This window comes from Chiloscyllium punctatum, chromosome 18 (genome assembly GCF_047496795.1).
Source record: "Chiloscyllium punctatum isolate Juve2018m chromosome 18, sChiPun1.3, whole genome shotgun sequence".
NCBI lineage: Eukaryota > Metazoa > Chordata > Chondrichthyes > Orectolobiformes > Hemiscylliidae > Chiloscyllium > Chiloscyllium punctatum.
The window spans coordinates 89,993,221-90,012,331 of NC_092756.1; the positions used below are offsets into that span (position 1 = coordinate 89,993,221).

Genomic DNA, 19,111 nt, shown 5'->3' on the forward strand with positions numbered 1-19,111 from the left:
AACATTGCCCCATAGGTCACTTTTATATCTTTTCCCATCTCACCCTAAACCTATGCCCTCTAGTTCTGGACTCCCCAACCCCAGGGAAGAGACCTTGTCTATTTATCCTATCCATGCCTCTCATAATTTTGTAAACCTCTTTAAGGTCACCCCTCAGCCCCGACGCTCCAGGGAAAACAGCCCCAGCCTATTCAGCCTCTCCCTATAGCTCAAATCCTCCAACCCTGGCAACATCCTTGTAAATCTTTTCTGAACCCTTTCAAGTTTCACAACATCTTTCCGATAGGAAGACCAGAACTGCATGCAATATTCCAACAGTGGCCTAACCAATGTCCCGCCTTAAAACATTTTCCCTGTCCATTTGGGGATCGAGAGGGGACTTGACTGGTTGGGACTTGACTGAATCGATGTTTCCACTTGTGGGAGAATCTGGAAGTAAGGATCAGATTATAAGAATGACTGTAAAGTCTTTGGAGATGAACGGCAGTTGGGAGAGGTGCTACATAAATGCAAGTCTTTTTTTTCAGTTCTCACCGAGCTGCATGAGGGCAGTAGGACCCACGGGAGCTCTGTAGAAACTGCAAACAACGTACGTCAAGACAGGAACTAGAGTGGAACAGATTGTTAGGTGTTTGGTCCAAACTATTTAGCATCACATCTCCGAGAGAGAGAGAGAGTAGGGGGAGCTAGCAGAAAACAATCAGGACTGAAGGATCTGTGTCAGACAGAAGTTGTTGGACTCTGAGCTCCAAACAGAGGAACTTCAGAAAATCTCCAACTCTCGGACTGTGGGAAGAAGCCTTCTCTGCGTTTTAACCCGGAGCACAGAAGACGGAATGCAGTTAGGCAAGGACTGGATCCAAGCTTCTGTGAGATTGGGAACTCCAGAGTCCCTTCTGCTCCAAAGCCCAGCAGGAAGCCGGAGCTGAGACTCCAACATGAACTCCAACTTCCAGCTGCCCCGTCCTTTGAAGAGAGCTCAGCACTTGGCCGGCTGCAGGACTGTGAGAGTGGCCATTCTGGGCCAAGGGGCTGTGGGGAAAACTGGTAAGGAGCACAAAATCAAAACTCATTTCTCTTTTTTGTTTCCGGAGGCTATCCAGATCTGTTGCTTCATCTTGCACAGCAGAGAAACTTCACAGGAATCCCAGTGATTTAGCAGGGCAAGGACTAGGCAGTGTTTGGAATTAATGGTTGTTCAGGAGGGCTAGAGTTACACTGAGTTCCGGCTGTCACAGCACATTAGGGTCATTACGACAAAGGAGGAGGCCTTTCTGCCCATCCATGCTGGCCCTCTGCAGAATCCAATCGGGTCCCATTGGCCCTGCTCTATCCTGAAACGCTGCACGTTTAATTCCCCTGCACAATGATTGATCAGGGTTGAAAGGGACTCCCTGTATAACTGTATGTTTATGTTTATTCAGTGTCAAATAATTCATACTCAACCCTATAACACTGGGTTAAAAATCACACAACGTCAGGTTATAGTCCAACAGGTTTAATTGGAAACACTAGCTTTCAGAGTACTGCTCCTTCATCAGGTGGAACAGTGTCTCTATCTCTGGACTAGAAGGTCGAAGTTCATGTTCCATTGAATCATATGGTACAGAAGAGACTCTTCAACCCATCGAGTCTTCACTGCCAAAAATACACTGTGGCCTACTCCTCAAATGCTCATCCAAGTGCTTTTTAAAGTTTGTGAGGTTTCCCACCTTAACGACTCTCCCAGGCAGTGTGTTCCAGACCCTCAGCACCCAGCAAGACTTGATCAACAGGGCCAGCGGGCTGCAGAGTGGCAGATGGAGTTTAATTTAGATAAATGTGAGCTGTTGGTAAGACAAACAAAGGCAGGACTTACACAGTTAATGGTAGGTCCTGGAGAATGTTGTTGAATAGAGAGATTTAGGAGTGAGGTGCATAGTTCCTTGAAAGTGTATTTGCAGGTAGAAAGGGTGGTGAAGACAATATTTGACACTTTTGCCTTCATTGCTCAGAGCACTAAGTACAGGAGTTGGGACGTCATGTTGCAGTTGTATGGGGTGTTGATGAGGCCACGCTTGGAGTACTGTGTACAGGTCTAGTCACCCTGCTATAGGAAGGATATTATTAAATTGGAAAGGAAGCACAAAAGATTTCCAAGAATGTTACCAAGGCTGGAGGGTTTGCATTATAAGAGAGGTTGGGACTTTTTTCATTGGAGTGTTGAGGGGTGACCATATAGAGGTTTATATAATCATGAAGGGCATAGATAAGGTGAGTAGCAAAGCTCCTTTCCCCAAGGTAGGTGACTTCAAAACTAGGGGTCATAATTTTTAGGCGAGAGGGGAAAGATTAAAAGGGACCTGAGGGGCAACCTTTTTACACAGAGGGTGGTTTGCATGTGGAATGAACTGTCAGAGGAAATGGTAGATGCAAGTACAGATACAACATTGGTAGAGATTAGATTAGATTCCCTACAGTATGGAAACAGGCCCTTTGGCCCAACAAGTCCACACTGACCCTCAGAAGAGTAACCCACCCAGACCCATTACCCTACCCCATATTTACCCCCGACTAATGCCCCTAACACTATGGACAATCTAGCATGGCCAATTCACCGAACTTGCACATCTTTGGATCGTGGGAGGAAACTGGAGCACCCGGAGGAAACCCACGCAGACACAGGGAGAACGTGCCAACTCCACACAGACAGTCACTCAAGGCTGGTATTGAACCCAAGTCCACATTTGGACAGGTACGTGAATAGGAAAAGTTTAGAGGGATATGGGCTAAACACAGGCAAATGGAACTGGTTTAGTTTGGGAAACCTGGTCAGCATGGACGAGTTAGGTCGAAGGGTCTGTTTCCATGTTGCGTGACTCTGCCAAGATGTGCCATAACATGGTCAAACAGATTGATTAAAAAATAATTGATTGGAATCCCTTCTAATCAGAGCTCATTGGCTTCCTGACATTTTAAACCCTTTTGTTATCTCTTGCCCAGTTCACCTTTCTGTCCTTCATGAAACATTGTGGAGTGGTTAGTTATTAACGTCTGCAGTTAGCTTCCCGTTGCAGGTAGCCAAACACCGAAACTCCTTCCAAGCTCCTGAGCCTGTCTAAACCTTGTTCATCCGGTGGGTCTGACTGTGGGAATGGTGGTAATCCTATTCCGAGGTTTTTTTTTAGATTACCGACAGTGCGGAAATAGGCCCTTCGGCCCAACAAGTCCACACTAACCCTCCGAAGAGTAACCCACCCAGACTCATTCCCTTAACTAATGCGCCTAACACTACAGGCAATTTAGCATGGCCAATTCATCTAACCTGCACATCTTTGGACTGTGGGAGGAAACCGGAGCACCCGGAGGAAACCCACGCAGACACAGGGAGAATGTGCAAACTCCACACAGTCAGTCTGAGGTGGGAATTGAACCCGGGTCCCTGGCGCCGTGAGGCAACAGTACTAACCACTGAACCACCCTGCCGCCCCATCTTCTTCTTCTTCCCCATCTCAGATTTTTAAAAAAGTGATTAATTTCTCAGCCACATTAGGGAGATTTAAACAATCCTTAGATAAGCACAAGGATGATGATGGGATAGTGTAAGGGGACGAGCTGAGAATAGTTCACAGTTCGGTGCAATATCGAGGGCCGAAGGGCCTGTTCTATGGTGTATTGTTCTATGTTCAATGTCCTTGTTCTCAGCTTGAAGTATATATGCAGGAAAATTGAGGATGCCGATTGGCTTCAAAGTTTCTGATTACACTTTTTATTCAACATAGCGGATAAATAATAACTGTTTATTATTTATGATAGGAGGTAGGTGGTGCATTCACACTAACTGGCACCTCAAATACCACCTGGTTCAAACTGTTCGTGAAAATATTTGCATTTATATAGTATCTTTAGCACAGCAAAAACATCGCAAAAATCAGATCAAACTTAACATCAAACTTCATACTACTGAGCTTCTGGACTATTAACTCTGAGGACTGAGTGTACAAATCTCACCATAACAATTTAAAGATATGAATTCAAATTAAAAATCTGGTAGCAGTAAAAAGTAATTTTAACATTGATGTAAAATTCCAAACAGTTCACTAATGTCTTTCAGGGAAGGAATTCCTTACCCAGTCTAGCATTTTATATGACCTCAGACCCACACGCCAACATGACTGACCCCAACTGGTTATTAAAGTAGACAAGTGAATTATTCAGAGCAACTGATAATGGGCAATAAATGTTGGGTTTTGACAGCGACGCCCCTATCCTAACAATTAAATATATCTTTAAAAAATTATCAACTCATTCCATTTACATTTTTCCAATGACAAAGTAAGAGAAACAGTAAGAGAAAGTCCTTTAAGGACTCTGTGTCGCTTGTAAAGGATTACACAACACCAGGTTATAGTCCAACAGGTTTATTTGGAAGCACTAGCTTTCGGAGCGCTGCTCCTTCATCAGGTGGCTGTGGTGCAGGATCACAAGACACAGAATTATAGCAAAAGATTAGTGTCGTGCAACTGAAATGATTTTTGAACAAACCTAGATTGCGTGGTGTTGTGATTTTTAACTTTGTCCTCCCCATCATCCCTCCCCCACCATCCCCGCCCCCCCATCCCCATCCCCCCCCCATCCCCCCCCCACCCCCCCCCGACCCAGTCCAACAGCGGCTCCTCCACATCATGACTTGTAAAAGAGAAAGGCCAGCAAACCAAGCTTAAAGAAAAATAATCAAGAAAAACCCAGTGAACACTGAGCCTGTGAACGTTAAAGAAGATTTTTAAAAAGAAGAATTCAAAATCATAAAGGGTTACAGGAAAAAACACAGGAAAGTGAGCATGAGGAATGTTGGATCAGCTAAGATCTTACTGATTGGTGAAACAGGCTCCAGGGACTAATGGCCTGTTCCTGTTGCTATTTTTTACGGTCTCATAGACAGTGTCGTTCGGCAATAAACTGTTTCCACTGGGGGAGGATTGAGAAAGAGGGGGGACATATTGAAGTGGATTAGCAAAAGAAGCAATGGAGCCAAGGGAGAAACCCTTTTCATGCAGTGAATGGGTTAGGATCTGTAACACGCTGCACATGAATGTGGTGGACACAGATTCAATCAAGAGGGTGTTGGATTGTTGTGTGAAATGGAAGAATGTTCAGGGCTTCGAGGTGAAGGTAGGGGAATTGTCATTGGAGAACTGGTGCAGACAGGATGGATTGAATAGTCTCTTCCTGCGCTGTGACCATTTTGTGATTTTGCGGCTTGCTGTCAAATCACCCTGACCAACTAGTATCAAAACACAAGACCAAACAGTGCAAGTCCATCTTGAAATCACAGCTAAAATGCATTGACTTAATCATTAATATTGGTTGGTTGGGGATGCTGGGGATTCAGAAGTATTTGTTGTACGTCCATCTTGCAGTTTTTCTAACGTTCAGTTCAAGATTGAACAGGACAGGATTCTTGTTCTCAGAAAAAAGATGAGTGTGGCCTCATATGGATCTAAACTATAACAGATCCCAGCAGAAGTTGCCAGGGTTGGAGGATTTGAGCTATAGGGAGAGGCTGAATAGGCTGGGGCTGTTTTCCCTGGAGTGTCGGAGGCTGAGGGGTGACCTTATAGAGGTTTATAAAATCATGAGGGGCATGGATAGGATAAATAGACAAAGTCTTTTCCCTGGGGTGGAATAGTCCAGAACTAGAGGGCATAGGTTTAGAGTGAGATGGGAAAGATATAAAAGGGCCCTAAGGGGCAACTTTTTCAAGCAGAGGATGGTGCGTGTACGGAATGAGCTGCCAGAGGAAGTGGTGGAGACTGGTACAATTACAACATTTAAATGGCACCTGGATGGGTATATGAATAGGAAGAGTTTAGAGGGATATGGGCCAAGTGCTGGCAAATGGGACGAGATTAATTTAGGATATCTGGTCGGCATGGATGAGTCGGACCGAAGGGTCTGTTTCTGTGCTGTACATCTCTATGACTGCAAGAAATGTTTCCACATAAACGAGTGGGAAGAATAGGTGTGTAATGGGGCTATACATTTAACAGAGATGCTCATAAACCCAAATAAGAATTCAGAAAAAAAACAATCTTTTACTGTCTGAGACTTGCTGCTACAGGGAAAAGCTGAGATGAATGTTGAAGGGGAAGCTTGATGAAGAGAGAAAGGAATAGGAGGGCATTGGAAACAGCTCAGAGAAGGCTCACTGCCTGGAATGGATGTGATTATGAGAAAAGATTGAGCTACATGGGCCTGCACTCAGTTTCGAAAAATTGCAACATACGACTCTGAGGGGAGTTGACAGGAGTAAATGCTGGTAGCTGTTTCCTCTCGAGTAAGAATCTCGAACTTGGGGCCACAGTACAAAACTCAGAGTTTCACATTTAAGACAGAGATAAAAAGAACTACTTTTCTTTCAGACATTGGGGAATTCTCTCTCACTCTTAGAAAGCACTGGAGACTAATCATTGAATACATTCAGGGTTGATTTGGATAGATTTTTGATAGACAAGGGAGTTGAGGGTTAGGGCCACAGTGAGGAAAGTGGGGCTAAGACCATGATCAAATAAGCCACAACAGCGTAGTAAGCTGGAGGGGCTGAATGGTTGACTTCAATTCCTATATCTTATGATCACACGATGTAAATTGTTGATCAGATTGGATGAAGAGGGATGGGAGGAGACCAGCATGGAACTTTTGGGGTGAGTGGCCTGTCTCAGCGCTGGAAGCTGACAGAGCATCCACGGACTATTGATGTTTAAACAATGTTGAAGTACAGATCAGGGCCAGGTCAGTTGGCACAGTTTTCCACTTCACATCTAACTCTCACACCTTTGCTTTTCCAGCAATCACCGTACGGTTCATAACTAAAAGATTCATCGGAGAGTATGATCCCACTTTGGGTGAGTATGCGCAGAGTGGCTCCTGAAAGGGATCCCTCCAAGTGAATGGGGTGTGTGCACGCTACTGTATGTTTGGTGAAAGGGTATTTACAACATTGCAGTTAAAAATGTTGTGAAACTTGAAAGGGTTCAGAAAAGATTTACAAGTATGTTGCCAGGGTTGGAGGGTTTGAGCTATAGGGAGAGGCTGAACAGGCTGGAGATATTTTCCCTGGAGCGTCGGAGGCTGAGGGGTGACCTTTCAGAGGTTTACAAAATCATGAGGGGCATGGATAGGGAAAATAGGCAAAGTCTTTTCCCTGGGGTCAGGGAGTCCAGAACTAGAGGGCATAGGTTTAGGGTGAGAGGGGAAAGATATAAAAGAGACCTAAGGGGCAACTTTTTCACACAGAGTGTGGTACGTGTATGGAATGAGCTGGCAGAGGAAGTGGTAGAGGCTGGTACAATTGCAACATTTAAGAGGCATTTGTTGGGTATATGAATAGGAAGGGTTTGGAGGGTTATGGGCCGGGTGCTGGCAGATGGAATTAGATTGGGTTGGGTTGGGTCAGCATGGATGGGTTGGACCGAAGGGTCTGTTTCCATGCTGTACATATCTATGACTCTATGCTGCTCTGTGTATTTGTTGGGATTTGTAGTTAATATAAATACCTAGCCCAATTGGACATTCTATCACATTCTGCCAGACTGCCAACAGCCCAAATGATCTCGCTGATATGCAGCATGTGTGTGTGTGTGTCCATCACAGCAGAACAAACTGATAACAGCCGGAATGTCTCACACCCATACACAGCTTGTTCCAGCATGTGAGAAACAAGAGATTGGAGTTGTCAATGTCTCACCCACATGCTGAAATCTGAAGCTTCACGGGCAGGAGTGAAATTCAGCACTGTAGTTAGGAGATGCCTCCAAACAATAGAGCTCTCAGTAAGTTCACTGCAGGGACTCTAAAGCATATAAAATGGTACAACACATGCTGTATTTTTACCTCAGTACTCACCACTTGAGTAAGCTTTCTGCATCACAATAACTTGGAGTTATCGAGTGCCTGTACACTCCAAGGTCCCGGATTATGTGATTTTATGATTTTATAAACTTCTATAAGGTCACCCCTCAGCCTTTGGTAAACACCACTGACAGGTAGAAAGACTGGGAGAGATTCCTGGTCAGCCATACAATGCAGAGATTGACAGAGCCTCTACTGTCAATATCTGTAGCTGCAGACTACATCATTCCTGTAAAACATGCATGGTTCCACCCATGAAACCCAGAGTCCCTCAGTGAACTGTAACATACCACCAGCATGTAATGAAACAGCTTAATATCTCATAACAAGTAGGTTTTACGGAGTGACTCAGTTTTTACAGGATGGGAAAAGGCCTTTTAGCCTGTCGTGTCCACACCATTCACCAAATGTCCATCTATTCTAAACCCATTTTCCAGCACGTGGCTCACTGCCTTCCATGTTGTGGTGCTTCAAGTGGTCATTTAAATATTTATTAAATGTCTTGAGGGTTCCCACCATTACCACCCAGAAAGCAATATTTCTACATATCTGTAACCCTGTGAATTCACTTATTTTCCCTCACAATCCTTCTCATTCCTTAAAACAGTGCTGCACCCCCCCCCCCCCCCCACCCAGTTATTGACCCTACTACTAAGGAAAAAAGGGTCTTGTTCTGTTTACTGTGTGCCCCTCAGAACTTTACACACTTCATTCAGATCCCCCCAAAGCTCCAGCCTGCTCTGTTAAAAGGGAAACAGCCCCAGCTCATCTACAACCGAAAACAGAACCTGCTGGAAAAGCTCAGCAGCTTCTATAAAGACAAATCAGAGTTAATGTTTTGGGTCTGGTGACCCTTCCTTAGAACTATCTAGTTTCTTTTCACAGCTGAATCACTCCAACCCAAGTAACATTCTAGTAAATCTCTCTTGCACCCTCTCCATCCCAAAATGTGGCAATTAGAACTGCACACATTACATACAGCTCCAACATAATCACCTTGATCTTGTATTCAATGCCTTGACTAATAAGGTACATACCACTGACAGGCAGGAAGAGTGGGAGATTCCTGGTCAGCCACACAATGAAGAGATTCACAGAGCCTCTACCATCACTATCTGTAGACCTGCAGATGATGCCCTCCAGTGCATCTACTCCACTTCCCACACACCCCAGATGGCCTCCTTCTTCAAACACTGCAATTTCCCCTCCTACATGGTCGCCGATGCCCTCCAGCACATCTCCTCCACTTCCTGCACCTCCACCTTTGAACCCCACCCCTCCAATCGTAACAAGGACAGTACACCCCCGGTCTTCACCTTCCACCACACCAACCTCCAGATACATCGCATCCTCCTCCGCCATTTCCGCCACCTACAAACAGACCCCACCACCAGGGATATATTTCCCTCTCCAACCCATCTGCATTCTGGAGAGACCATTCCCTCTGTGACTCCCTTGTTAGGTTCATGCCCTCCACCAACCCACCCTTCACTCCTGGCACCTTCCTCTGCCACCGCAGGAATTGTAAAACCAACGGCCACACCTCCCCCCTTACCTCCGTCCAAGGCCCCAAAGGATTCTTCAACATCCAACATAGATTTACCTGCAGTTCCACAAGTCATCTACTGTGTCTTTTGCTCCTGATGTGGTCTCTCTACATCAGGGAGTCAGGAGGCCATCTTGCAGAATGTTTCACAGAACGTCTTTGGGACACCCGCACCCACCGACCCCACCACCCTGTGACCAAACACTTTAACTCCAACCCCCCCCAGGGACATGCAAGTTCTGGGCCTCCTCCGCCGCCAAACCCTAACCACCCAACACCTGGAGGAAGAACACCTCATTTTCCGCCTTGGGACCGTCCAACCACACAGAATCAATGTGGATTTCACCAGTTTCCTCATTTCCCCATCTCCCACCTTATTCCAGATCAAACCTTCCAACTCGGCACTGTCCTCTTGATCTGTCCTACCTGTCCATCCTCCTTCCCACCTATCCACTTCACCCTCCTCTCTGACCTATCAACTTCACCCCTCACGTTCAATAACCTATCACATTCTTAGCTACCTTACCCCCAGCTCCATCCCCCCTCCCATTTATCTCTCAGCCTCCTTGGGCCACAGGCCTCATTCATGATGAAGGGCTTATGCTCGAAATGTTGATTCTCCTGCTCCTCGGATGCTGCCTGTGCTTTTCCAACACCACACTCTTTGACTCTTGACTAATAAAGCCAAGTATCGCAAATGATGGGTATATGAATAGGAAGGGTTTGGAGGGATATGGGCTGGGTGCTGGCAGGTGGGACTAGGTTGGGTTGGGATATCTGGTTGGCCTGGACCGAAGGGTCTGTTTCCTTGCTGTACATCTCTATGACTCTGACTTGTAAGACAAGAGATTTAGAAGTGAACAGGTTTAAAGAGGAAATATTGGAGCACGGGGTCCAGGCAGCCACAGGTATGATTGCCGATAGTATAGAAATGCAATTGAAGATGTCCAGTAATGTCCAAACTATAACCAACATTTGCGCTCATTCACAGAAACAATATACAGACATGTGTCCTCGGTGGATGGGGAATGTGTGCAGTTTGAAGTTCTCGATACTGCAGGCCAGGTAATGTAATCACGGGGTCATTATGAACAAGGGTCATTACCTCCACAAACTGGAGGTTTCAAAGAGTATTCAAATAAAAGCAAAATACTGCAGCTACTAGAAATCTAAAACAAAAGCAGAGTGTGGGAGAAGCTCAGCAGGTCTGGGGAAAGAGAAACAGAGTTGATGCTTCAAATGCAATGTGACTTCTTCAGAACTGAAAGGGCTGATAAAACAGGAGTTTTTATGCTATTGCCAGAAGTGAAGGAGGAGCGAGTGGAACAGATGGGGAGGATACCCAGAGCAAAAAGACAAAGGAAGTGTTTGAAATAACTCAATAGACAATAGGTGCAGGAGTAGGCCATTCTGCCCTTCGAGCCTGCACCATCATTCAATATGATCATGTCTAATCATCCTTAATCAGTATCCTGTTCCTGCCTTATGTCCATAACCCTTGATTCCACAATCCTCGAGAGCTCTATCCAACTCTTTCTTAAATGAATCCAGAGACTGGGCCTCCACTGCCCTCTGGGGCAGAGCATTCCACACAGCCACCACTCTCTGGGTGAAGAAGTTTCTCCTCATCTCTGTCCTAAATGGTCTACCCCGTATTTTTAAGCTGTGTCCTCTGGTTCTCCAGAGAGGCCAGTATCCTGTCGGCCTTTATTTCCACGTGGAGAGTCCTTGACATTAATCCAGCTCTCTCAGAGCCAGCTCTCAGAGTGAACAGAACCTCTGACACTCCTGTTCTTATGTCAGCCAGGACTTCCTGATTGGACAATTTAACAACCACAATCAGTGAAAACTCGTTCTGAGCTCCACCTGGCTGACCTCATTATTACTGTGGTGTTAATGGCGATAGAGATGTAAAATGGGACTAAAAGACAGATGTAAAAGGGAGGAAATGGGCCCATTCTGCTGACAGCAAAGTCAACCAGACAAAAAAAAATACAGCTTGGGCTGGGGATGCAAGAAAAGCAAGGGGTTCACTGACATTTAATTGCAGCATTCATTGGTGAGCATATGGAGAGGTTGCAGCCAATGAAAGAACTTCTATTTATGGACCAACTCAGGACTTTCCAAAGTGTTTTGTAGCATAGTCACTTGTAATGTTGGAAACATATTATAGCAAGCTCCCAGAAACAGTATTAAAATAGTGACCTGATAATGATAACCTGCAACTGAATCTCTCACATATTGCACAAGAAAGGGAATAAATAACTTTTCTTCCCTCCACCAAAGGAAGAGGATGCGATGTTAATCGAGGAAAAGATCAAGTGGGCGGAGGGTTTCATCATCGCCTACTCAGTGACAGACCGGTGTAGCTTTGATGAGGTTCTCCGACTGAGGTTCTTGATCAGCCACGTCCACTCCAGCTTGAAGCGGGGTCACAGCGATGCCCCGCCCCCTGTGGTCATCGTCGCCAACAAGAAGGACCTCGAGTACGATCGGATGGTGACCACGGAGGAGGGCGATGGCATCGCCCAGGCACTCAAGTGCCCTTTCTTTGAGATCTCAGCCCGAGACAGCTACGAGGAGACGGTGGGCGTCTTCAATTTACTTTACCGGGAGATGGCAACCAGTGGAGTGCTGTCAACCTTTCGGCGGAAGGTCTCCTCGAAGCTGATGGACAAGATACCCAGGATCCCCTCAAACGCTACCATGAGCTTGTCTACACGGAGTTTCAGCTTGAGTTCAGTGAAGGACTTCTTGACCGATTAAGCTTCTTGCGGAAAGCCTATCCAAAAGACATCTCTGTTTGGCTGACTGGTAACAGCCCAAAGCAATCTGCAGCAAATTAAGTACTTTTTTGAAGCGTAGACACTGTTTGTATAATATAGGAAACAGTGGCAGGCATCTTTGGCACAGCATGTTCTCTCAAACTGCGACATGAAACAGATGTTGGTGAAGGGCTAAATACGGAATGGAACAGCAGAAAATCTACTCTTCTTCACATTGCAAGGGATCATTTATGGGGCTTCAGTTTGAACTGTCATCTTGAAATCGGATTGTTTTGTGGTCAGACCAAATCAACGCAGCTTTTCCTGGTTACCCTCCGCACAGGAACTATAGATACATTTGAGGCTTGCTGAACACAAGGAGAGACCTAATGAGGTGATTAGCCTCCTGTGTTACAATGACTAGGACTGAGGGCCATTTATTTGTTTCGAAAAATTGAAAATAAAGCCAACAGGATAACAGGCACCTTTACCAGTCTGTCAAACTGCCTTAACATTCTTGAAGTGGTTAAAACATTTTCCTTTTCACTATCAATGATCTCAGCTGTTTATATGCAGCAAAGTTCCGTGGGTGGTTGATACAATTTAAGTAATGCCATTCACTGGATGTGAACGATTTATGTCAAGAGGAACGAGACATAGACTAGAATCAGCCATTATGGTAGGAGTCAACCAATGAAGAGGAGTAACTAACCTCTCGTTTCTCTGTAATCGGCAGTTTAGAAAGAGAAGTGGATGAAAGCATGATATGCTTTTGTGGAGGACAGACACTGACATGAGATGGTTTTTACTAAGGGGGGCTTACATAGCGCACTGCATCATGCATCGATCGGGAGTGTAGGTTATGTTTTAATTACTAAATGTAATTTACAGAAGGGGGATTTTTAAAAAAAATGTATTCATAGGATGTGGGCATCTCTGGCTAGGTCAGCATTTATTGCCCATCCGTAATTACCTAGACAGCAACTGAGAGTCAGCCAGATTGCTGTGGGTCTGGAGTCACATGTAGGCCAGACCAGGTAAGGATGGTAGTTTCCTTCCATAACCAGATGGGTCTCCCCCACTCTCCACAACAACAATTGACATTAATTTCATGGCCATCATTAGACGCTTAATTCCAAGTTTTTAATTGAATTTGAATTCAACCATCTGCAATGGTGGATTTGAATGGCATCTCAAGATCATTATTCTCGTCTCTGTATTATCACTAGACTAGCATCTGCAGTCATTGTTTTTACCTTATTAATCCAATTAGGCCACTGGCTTCCCCTATTAAGAGGGAAAAAAGCAGCTCGTGGATAGAAATGGGTATATATTACACAACAAACATAACATGTACGAATTTCTCTCACTGTCAGACTGAGGGTTGCCATTCCCAGAAACATAGGAATTAGGAGTAGCTGTAGGCCATTTGGCCAATCAAGCTTACTCTGCTGTTCAGTGTGTTCATGGCTAACTTTCTCTCTCAAGGTCATATTCCCACCTCCCCACAACCCCCATACCCGCTCATGCCTTTAAAATCTACCTACCTTGAATATATTCAGTGACTGCAGAGTTACTCATGAAGCTGGGTTGAGACAGAAGGGGGCATAATCCAATTAAGACATTATAATTCATTACTAGCAACGAGGTCTTTTGGTACAGTGGGCGACATTCCTCCTCCTCCTCCTGGACCACAGGTTCTGGGTCTGCAAGTCCCATGCTGGGACCTGTTGGCTGTGGAAGGTGCACACATAACCAGGCCAAGCCAGTTGACTGTCAGCCTGTAAATCCTTCCAATACACCTGATGGTTGGGAGTAATAGGGGGAAAGAGTCCCCCATCCTGCAAATGGTAAACCCCAGCAGCAGCACTTTAACCAGAAGTGTGGACTAATCCAATGAAAATCCGTGGTCCAACTCTGGGAAATGAGAATGGGAGAAAAGACAGACAACCAGCCAACATGGGGGATGTAGGAACGGGAAAGAATGAACGGGTACAAGTTATCCATTGCAACTGGGAGAACAGACCTGATTAAGACCTTATGCATTACTTACATCAAAAGAAAATGGGGAGCTCCCCTAAAGGCAATGTGGACAAAATATTTGGGATTAAAGCACAAGCAGCAACATTTTGTTCCAAAGTTTAATATAAAACAAAATTCTGTACACCGGCACACATTAATACCACCACTAAACACGGACAAAATATTTCACATGAATCAGACAGCACAACACGAGTGTTAAATTAACTCACATTTGAAAGGACTGCACAGTACACAGAGGACAAGATATTTGCATTTAACATCTGCTTTTAAACTGCTGCAAAACTGAAAAAATAGAACTTGTTCTGAATTGTTTAAGCCTGTTATTAAAAAAAAACTTTAAAAAACCCATCACTAGTTTGCGTTGCTTTTGTCTCTATGCCCCCAACACCCTCCCTCCCCCAAAGTCTACTGGCACCCAAGGAATTCAGCTGACCACTGCCCATTGGCAGCCGTCTGCCCAGAGGCGCCAGGAATCAGTAATGGAATAAGGAAATGTCATCGCACCGTGACTGGGCACATCAACAGTGACCTCCCAATCTATGTATCTCTTCACCTCACCCCAGAGTCAGTGTAGTTTCCATGAGGTTCACCAAACAACCTGGCACACTGCTCAATCTCAGTTAAGAGGAAGATCTCAATCAGCTTCTGGCATTCCCTGCTGCGTATGAGCAGAAACCACCCCCTCCCCCCTCCTCCTCTCGTGAAGGTCATCGCAATTCAGTGCTGTTGGTGCTCATGTGGACACATTTGGCCACTGCTCTTCCTGCTGTGAACCCAGTGTGGACCTTCTGGTCGTCCAACGAAGTTCAGAATGGCATATTCTGCTCCTGGATTTGTTGACAGTGTCTAAACTAAATTCAGGTCCAGGACCTGCTGCATTCTTTGCCCCAGCGAGTGCCAGCACCAGGGGTACTGTGCAGGCTTCACCAAGGTGGGACTGACACGGACAATCAGCTGTACAGAGACAGGACAAAATGCAGATCTCTGAAAGAATAAGAGGACTCTCTTTTAAAACAGAGAGGATCATTTTCTCTGAGGGGCAATGTTCCCTCTGAGCTGTTTGGAGGATCCGTGCATGCCGACAGGCGTGTTGACAAACTGACTTGCAGTTCCGGAAGTCACTGGTGTGCACGGAGATCTGTGAAGTGACTGCAAAAAGGAGGGGGAACGTGGTGTAGTGCGTGGAATTCTCTTCCCCACAAGATAGGGGAGGCTGGGATTTAAAATTTATTCAAAGTATAAATTTGCTACACAAAGTATGGAGTGCAGACAGGAAAATGTAAGGGGGAGCACAACCAGAACAGTTACCATCTTATAGAATGGTAGAGCAGGTTCAAAGGGCCAAATGGCCTAAATGCTGCTCCTAAGAAATACAGCAATAAACCTGCACCACAGACCTATAAGAAGTTCCTTTCCTAACAATCATCTGAAGGCAATGCTCATTTGCCTTTATCTTACTCACTGTTCACATAAATACTGCTGACTGTCACCATGGCTAATATTTCAGCTGATGCATCCCACACAAATTTGCCTGAGTTAGCTCTGCCAGAAACTGTCACTCAAGTAAGGAGGTGGCTTTGAGCTTCATTTTAGAAATACGCTTAAAGGTGCTTGTTTACAATGCAAACAGTGACCACTGCATGTTTGTGACAGGCAGCAACAGAATGTTAAAAGATACAGTTCTTAAATCATTACGTGCCCTCTTAATTCAGGAGAATCAAGTTGAGGAATGGGGAGAAGAGAAGGGTCAGTATGGACAATCTCTAATCTTTTTCGAGGAAACCCCACCAGATTCAGAGATTTGTTTCAGAATACTGCTTTGACAGTAGGCTCGGACTAAAGTAACAAATATGCACTTGCCCAGTTCTCAAAGGAGTCAGAGCAGCTGCCAGGGTTACAGATGTCCAACAAATATCAAATATGATCAATTGCCAGTTAATATTTTAGGGGTTGAAGCTTTAGAGGGGAATAATGACACCACTGGATATATTCCTAATCCGAAAATACAATCCATGAACAAGGCAACACTCCCTCAGCACTGCATTCAGTCTGGATTGTGCATTTTCAAGACCTTGAACCAACCACTTTCTGATTTAAGGTGAGTGCTACTAGCTGAGGCACACTGCTAATGAAGCTACCTAAACTGGGAAAAGTTAAGTTGTGTGCATGCTTTGGGTCAGTCCTCCTTTAATCAGCCTAGACACTTCTGGATTAGCTCTAAGGCCCAGACTTAATCATCAGATCTTTGCATCCCCGAGAGAACTCATATGATGTCAGCACAAGAAATTCAAAATGGTGCATTTTCAAGTCAGAGAAACTGTTTTTTCACTTTCTGACAATGGCAATGCAAGTTGACAGTATTCACTTTTCAAATACACAGTCCACAATGAACACTACCATCCTTATCAGTCAATATTACAATGCAATCACCTTATATTAACTCAATATAATCTGGTACTTCCTTGAATGACTATTGTGCAAGTTATACAGAATAACCCCGTTTGACCTTGTCATTTGCAGCAAAAGCCAACACAGCATTGAGCCACCTCCATCTTGGATGGTGCCCATTTCTGATGCCAGTATTGAAACAAGGTGCAACTGTAACACACAATTCTATTTGATGAATTCATCTTGATTGAGACAACTAGAACACCATCCTTTGTTTCTGAAGTCATGATAGTTTTTTGATCAGATTTCCTACAGTGTGGAAACAGGCCCTTCGGCCCAACCAGTCCACACTGATCCTCTTAAGAGTAACCCACCCAGACCAATTTGCCTCTGACTAATGCACCTAATACTATGGGCAATTTAGCATGGCCAATTCACCTGACCTGCACATCTTTGGACTGTGGGAGGAAACCGGAGGAAACCCACGCAGACATGGGGAGAATGTGCAAACTCCACACAGACAGTCACCCGAAGCTGGAATCGAACCTGGGACCCTGGTGCTGTGAGGCAGCAGTGCTAACCACTGAGCCACTGTACCGCCCCAATTACATGAGTATAATCTTAACAAAATACCCCTTTAAATAGCTGGATAAGATTTGTCCCGTTTCCCCACCCACCCGCAACCAGCTGGGTAACCCCTTGTGGAATTCAGTTGTTGTTGCTTTCTCTCCAGTTTAATGAGTTCTGACTAATTTATTCCTCACTTTTAATGGTGTCGCTGGGTCCAGAGGAAGGACTTTGTACAACTATAAAGGGAAATAAAAGAGACATAAAATTAACAATTGGCATGTTTTCCTGTCAATCTTTCCTCTCGTATTAACCTATAAAGCAGAAAAAACAGAGAGTCAGAAAGACAAGCAATCACTGAAGGTGGCAGGGTCAGGTGGAGAACAGTAAATAAAACAGACATGACCCTAGGTTTTATAAATAAAGGCATAATGTACAACAGCAAAGAGATGATGTTTAACTTGTATAAGTTACTTGACTTAAGCTGAAGTACTGTGTGCAGTTTAGATGCTGCAATATATAAAAGGATGCGAACACATTGGAGGAAGGGCAGAAGAGATTTGGCAAGAATGGTTCCATGAAATGAGAAACTTCAGTTAAGATGATAGATCGGAGGGGTTTGGAGTGTTCTCCTTGAAAAGGAGACAGCTAAGAAGACATCTGTCAGAAGTTTTGAAAATCATGGGAGGTCCTGATTGAAAGCGAAAAGCTGCTCCCAATCATACAACAATCAAGAGGGCACGGGTTGAAAGTGATTTACAAAGCAGCAAATCTGAGGTGAGATAAAAACTTCTCACACAACAAATGGTTCGGGTCTGGAAACACAGCCCGATTGTGGGCAGAGGCAGAGTTGAAAAGTGTGGCACTGGAAAAGCACAGCAGGTAAGGCAGCATCTGAGGAGCAGGAGGGGCGACGTTTTGGACATTAGCCTTTCATCAGGAAGAGCTTACGCCCGAAACGTCGACTCTTCTGCTCCTCGGATGCTGCCCGACCTGCTGAGCTTTTCCACATTTTCGACTCTGCCTCTCCAGCATTTGCAGCCTCACTTTCTCCTGTGATAGAGGCAGGTTCAATGGAGGTATTCAAGAAAGCATTAGATAATCACTTAAATTAAAACAATGTGAAAATTGTGGGTAAAAGGTAGGGGAATGGCACCAAGTCATAATGCTTACTTGGAGAGTTAATGCCAGCATGACGGACCAAATAATTTATTATTGTCACAAATACTGATATACAGCGAAAGGTATTGTACTGTGTGCTATCCAGACAAATCATACCTTACACAAGTACATCAGGGTATTAGAACAGAATGGAGAATATAGCATTACAGTTATAGAGGAGGTACAGAGAAAGATCAACTCTAATGTATGAGGTGCATAAGTCTGATAACAGTGGGGAAGAACCTGTTCATGAATCATTTGGTACATGTTCCCAAATGTTTGTGTCTTCTGTCTGATGGAAGACAGCGGAAGAGAGTATAGCTGGGGAGGGAGCAGTCTTTGATTATGTTGGTTGCTTTCTTGAGCCAGTGGGAAGTATAGATAGAGTCAATAGTAGGAAGGCCAGATTGATGATGGACCAGGCTGCCCCTTCTGTCGCACAAAATGTGGGGGATTTTTGGATACAATGTCAGTCACAGTCAAACAGCACTGTAATATAGTCTGTCACAGATCAGTTATTTCACAGAACTTAGTCAAAGAATACAAAGCAACTTTATTGACTGGAGTCTGGACAGATAAAATGCATATTCCAAACTCGGGGCTTTTTAGTATGGTTCGCTGGAGACAGTCAAGGGACAGGCATTGTCTAATTACTTCTCAGTGCACAAGGCTGAGATGCCAATGGGATGTGCAAAGGCAGCATTAGAGATTCTGAAAATAGGAAAGATGCAATGGGCTCAGGTAGCAGCTT

At 44.8% G+C, this 19,111-nt stretch overlaps 2 protein-coding genes across 4 annotated transcripts in view; one reads left to right on the forward strand and one right to left on the reverse strand.

Moving 5' to 3' along the window:
• Positions 1-532: 532 nt before the first annotated feature.
• LOC140489308 (ras-related and estrogen-regulated growth inhibitor-like) lies at positions 533-14,251 on the forward strand. The gene is made up of 4 exons (XM_072588708.1): positions 533-1,047; positions 6,828-6,884; positions 10,428-10,501; positions 11,723-14,251. Exons 1-4 carry the CDS (start codon positions 939-941, stop codon positions 12,200-12,202), a joined length of 720 nt encoding a protein of 239 aa, XP_072444809.1. The 5' UTR covers positions 533-938; the 3' UTR covers positions 12,203-14,251.
• Positions 14,252-14,328: 77 nt separating this feature from the next.
• Positions 14,329-19,111, reverse strand: part of LOC140489307 (transportin-3-like) — a 69,808-nt gene continuing 65,025 nt past the window's right edge. For all 3 annotated transcript variants that reach the window (XM_072588704.1, XM_072588703.1, XM_072588705.1), the window contains one exon: positions 14,329-17,438. The gene's annotated coding sequence lies outside the window, so the exon portion shown is untranslated. The remainder of the gene's footprint in view (positions 17,439-19,111) is intronic.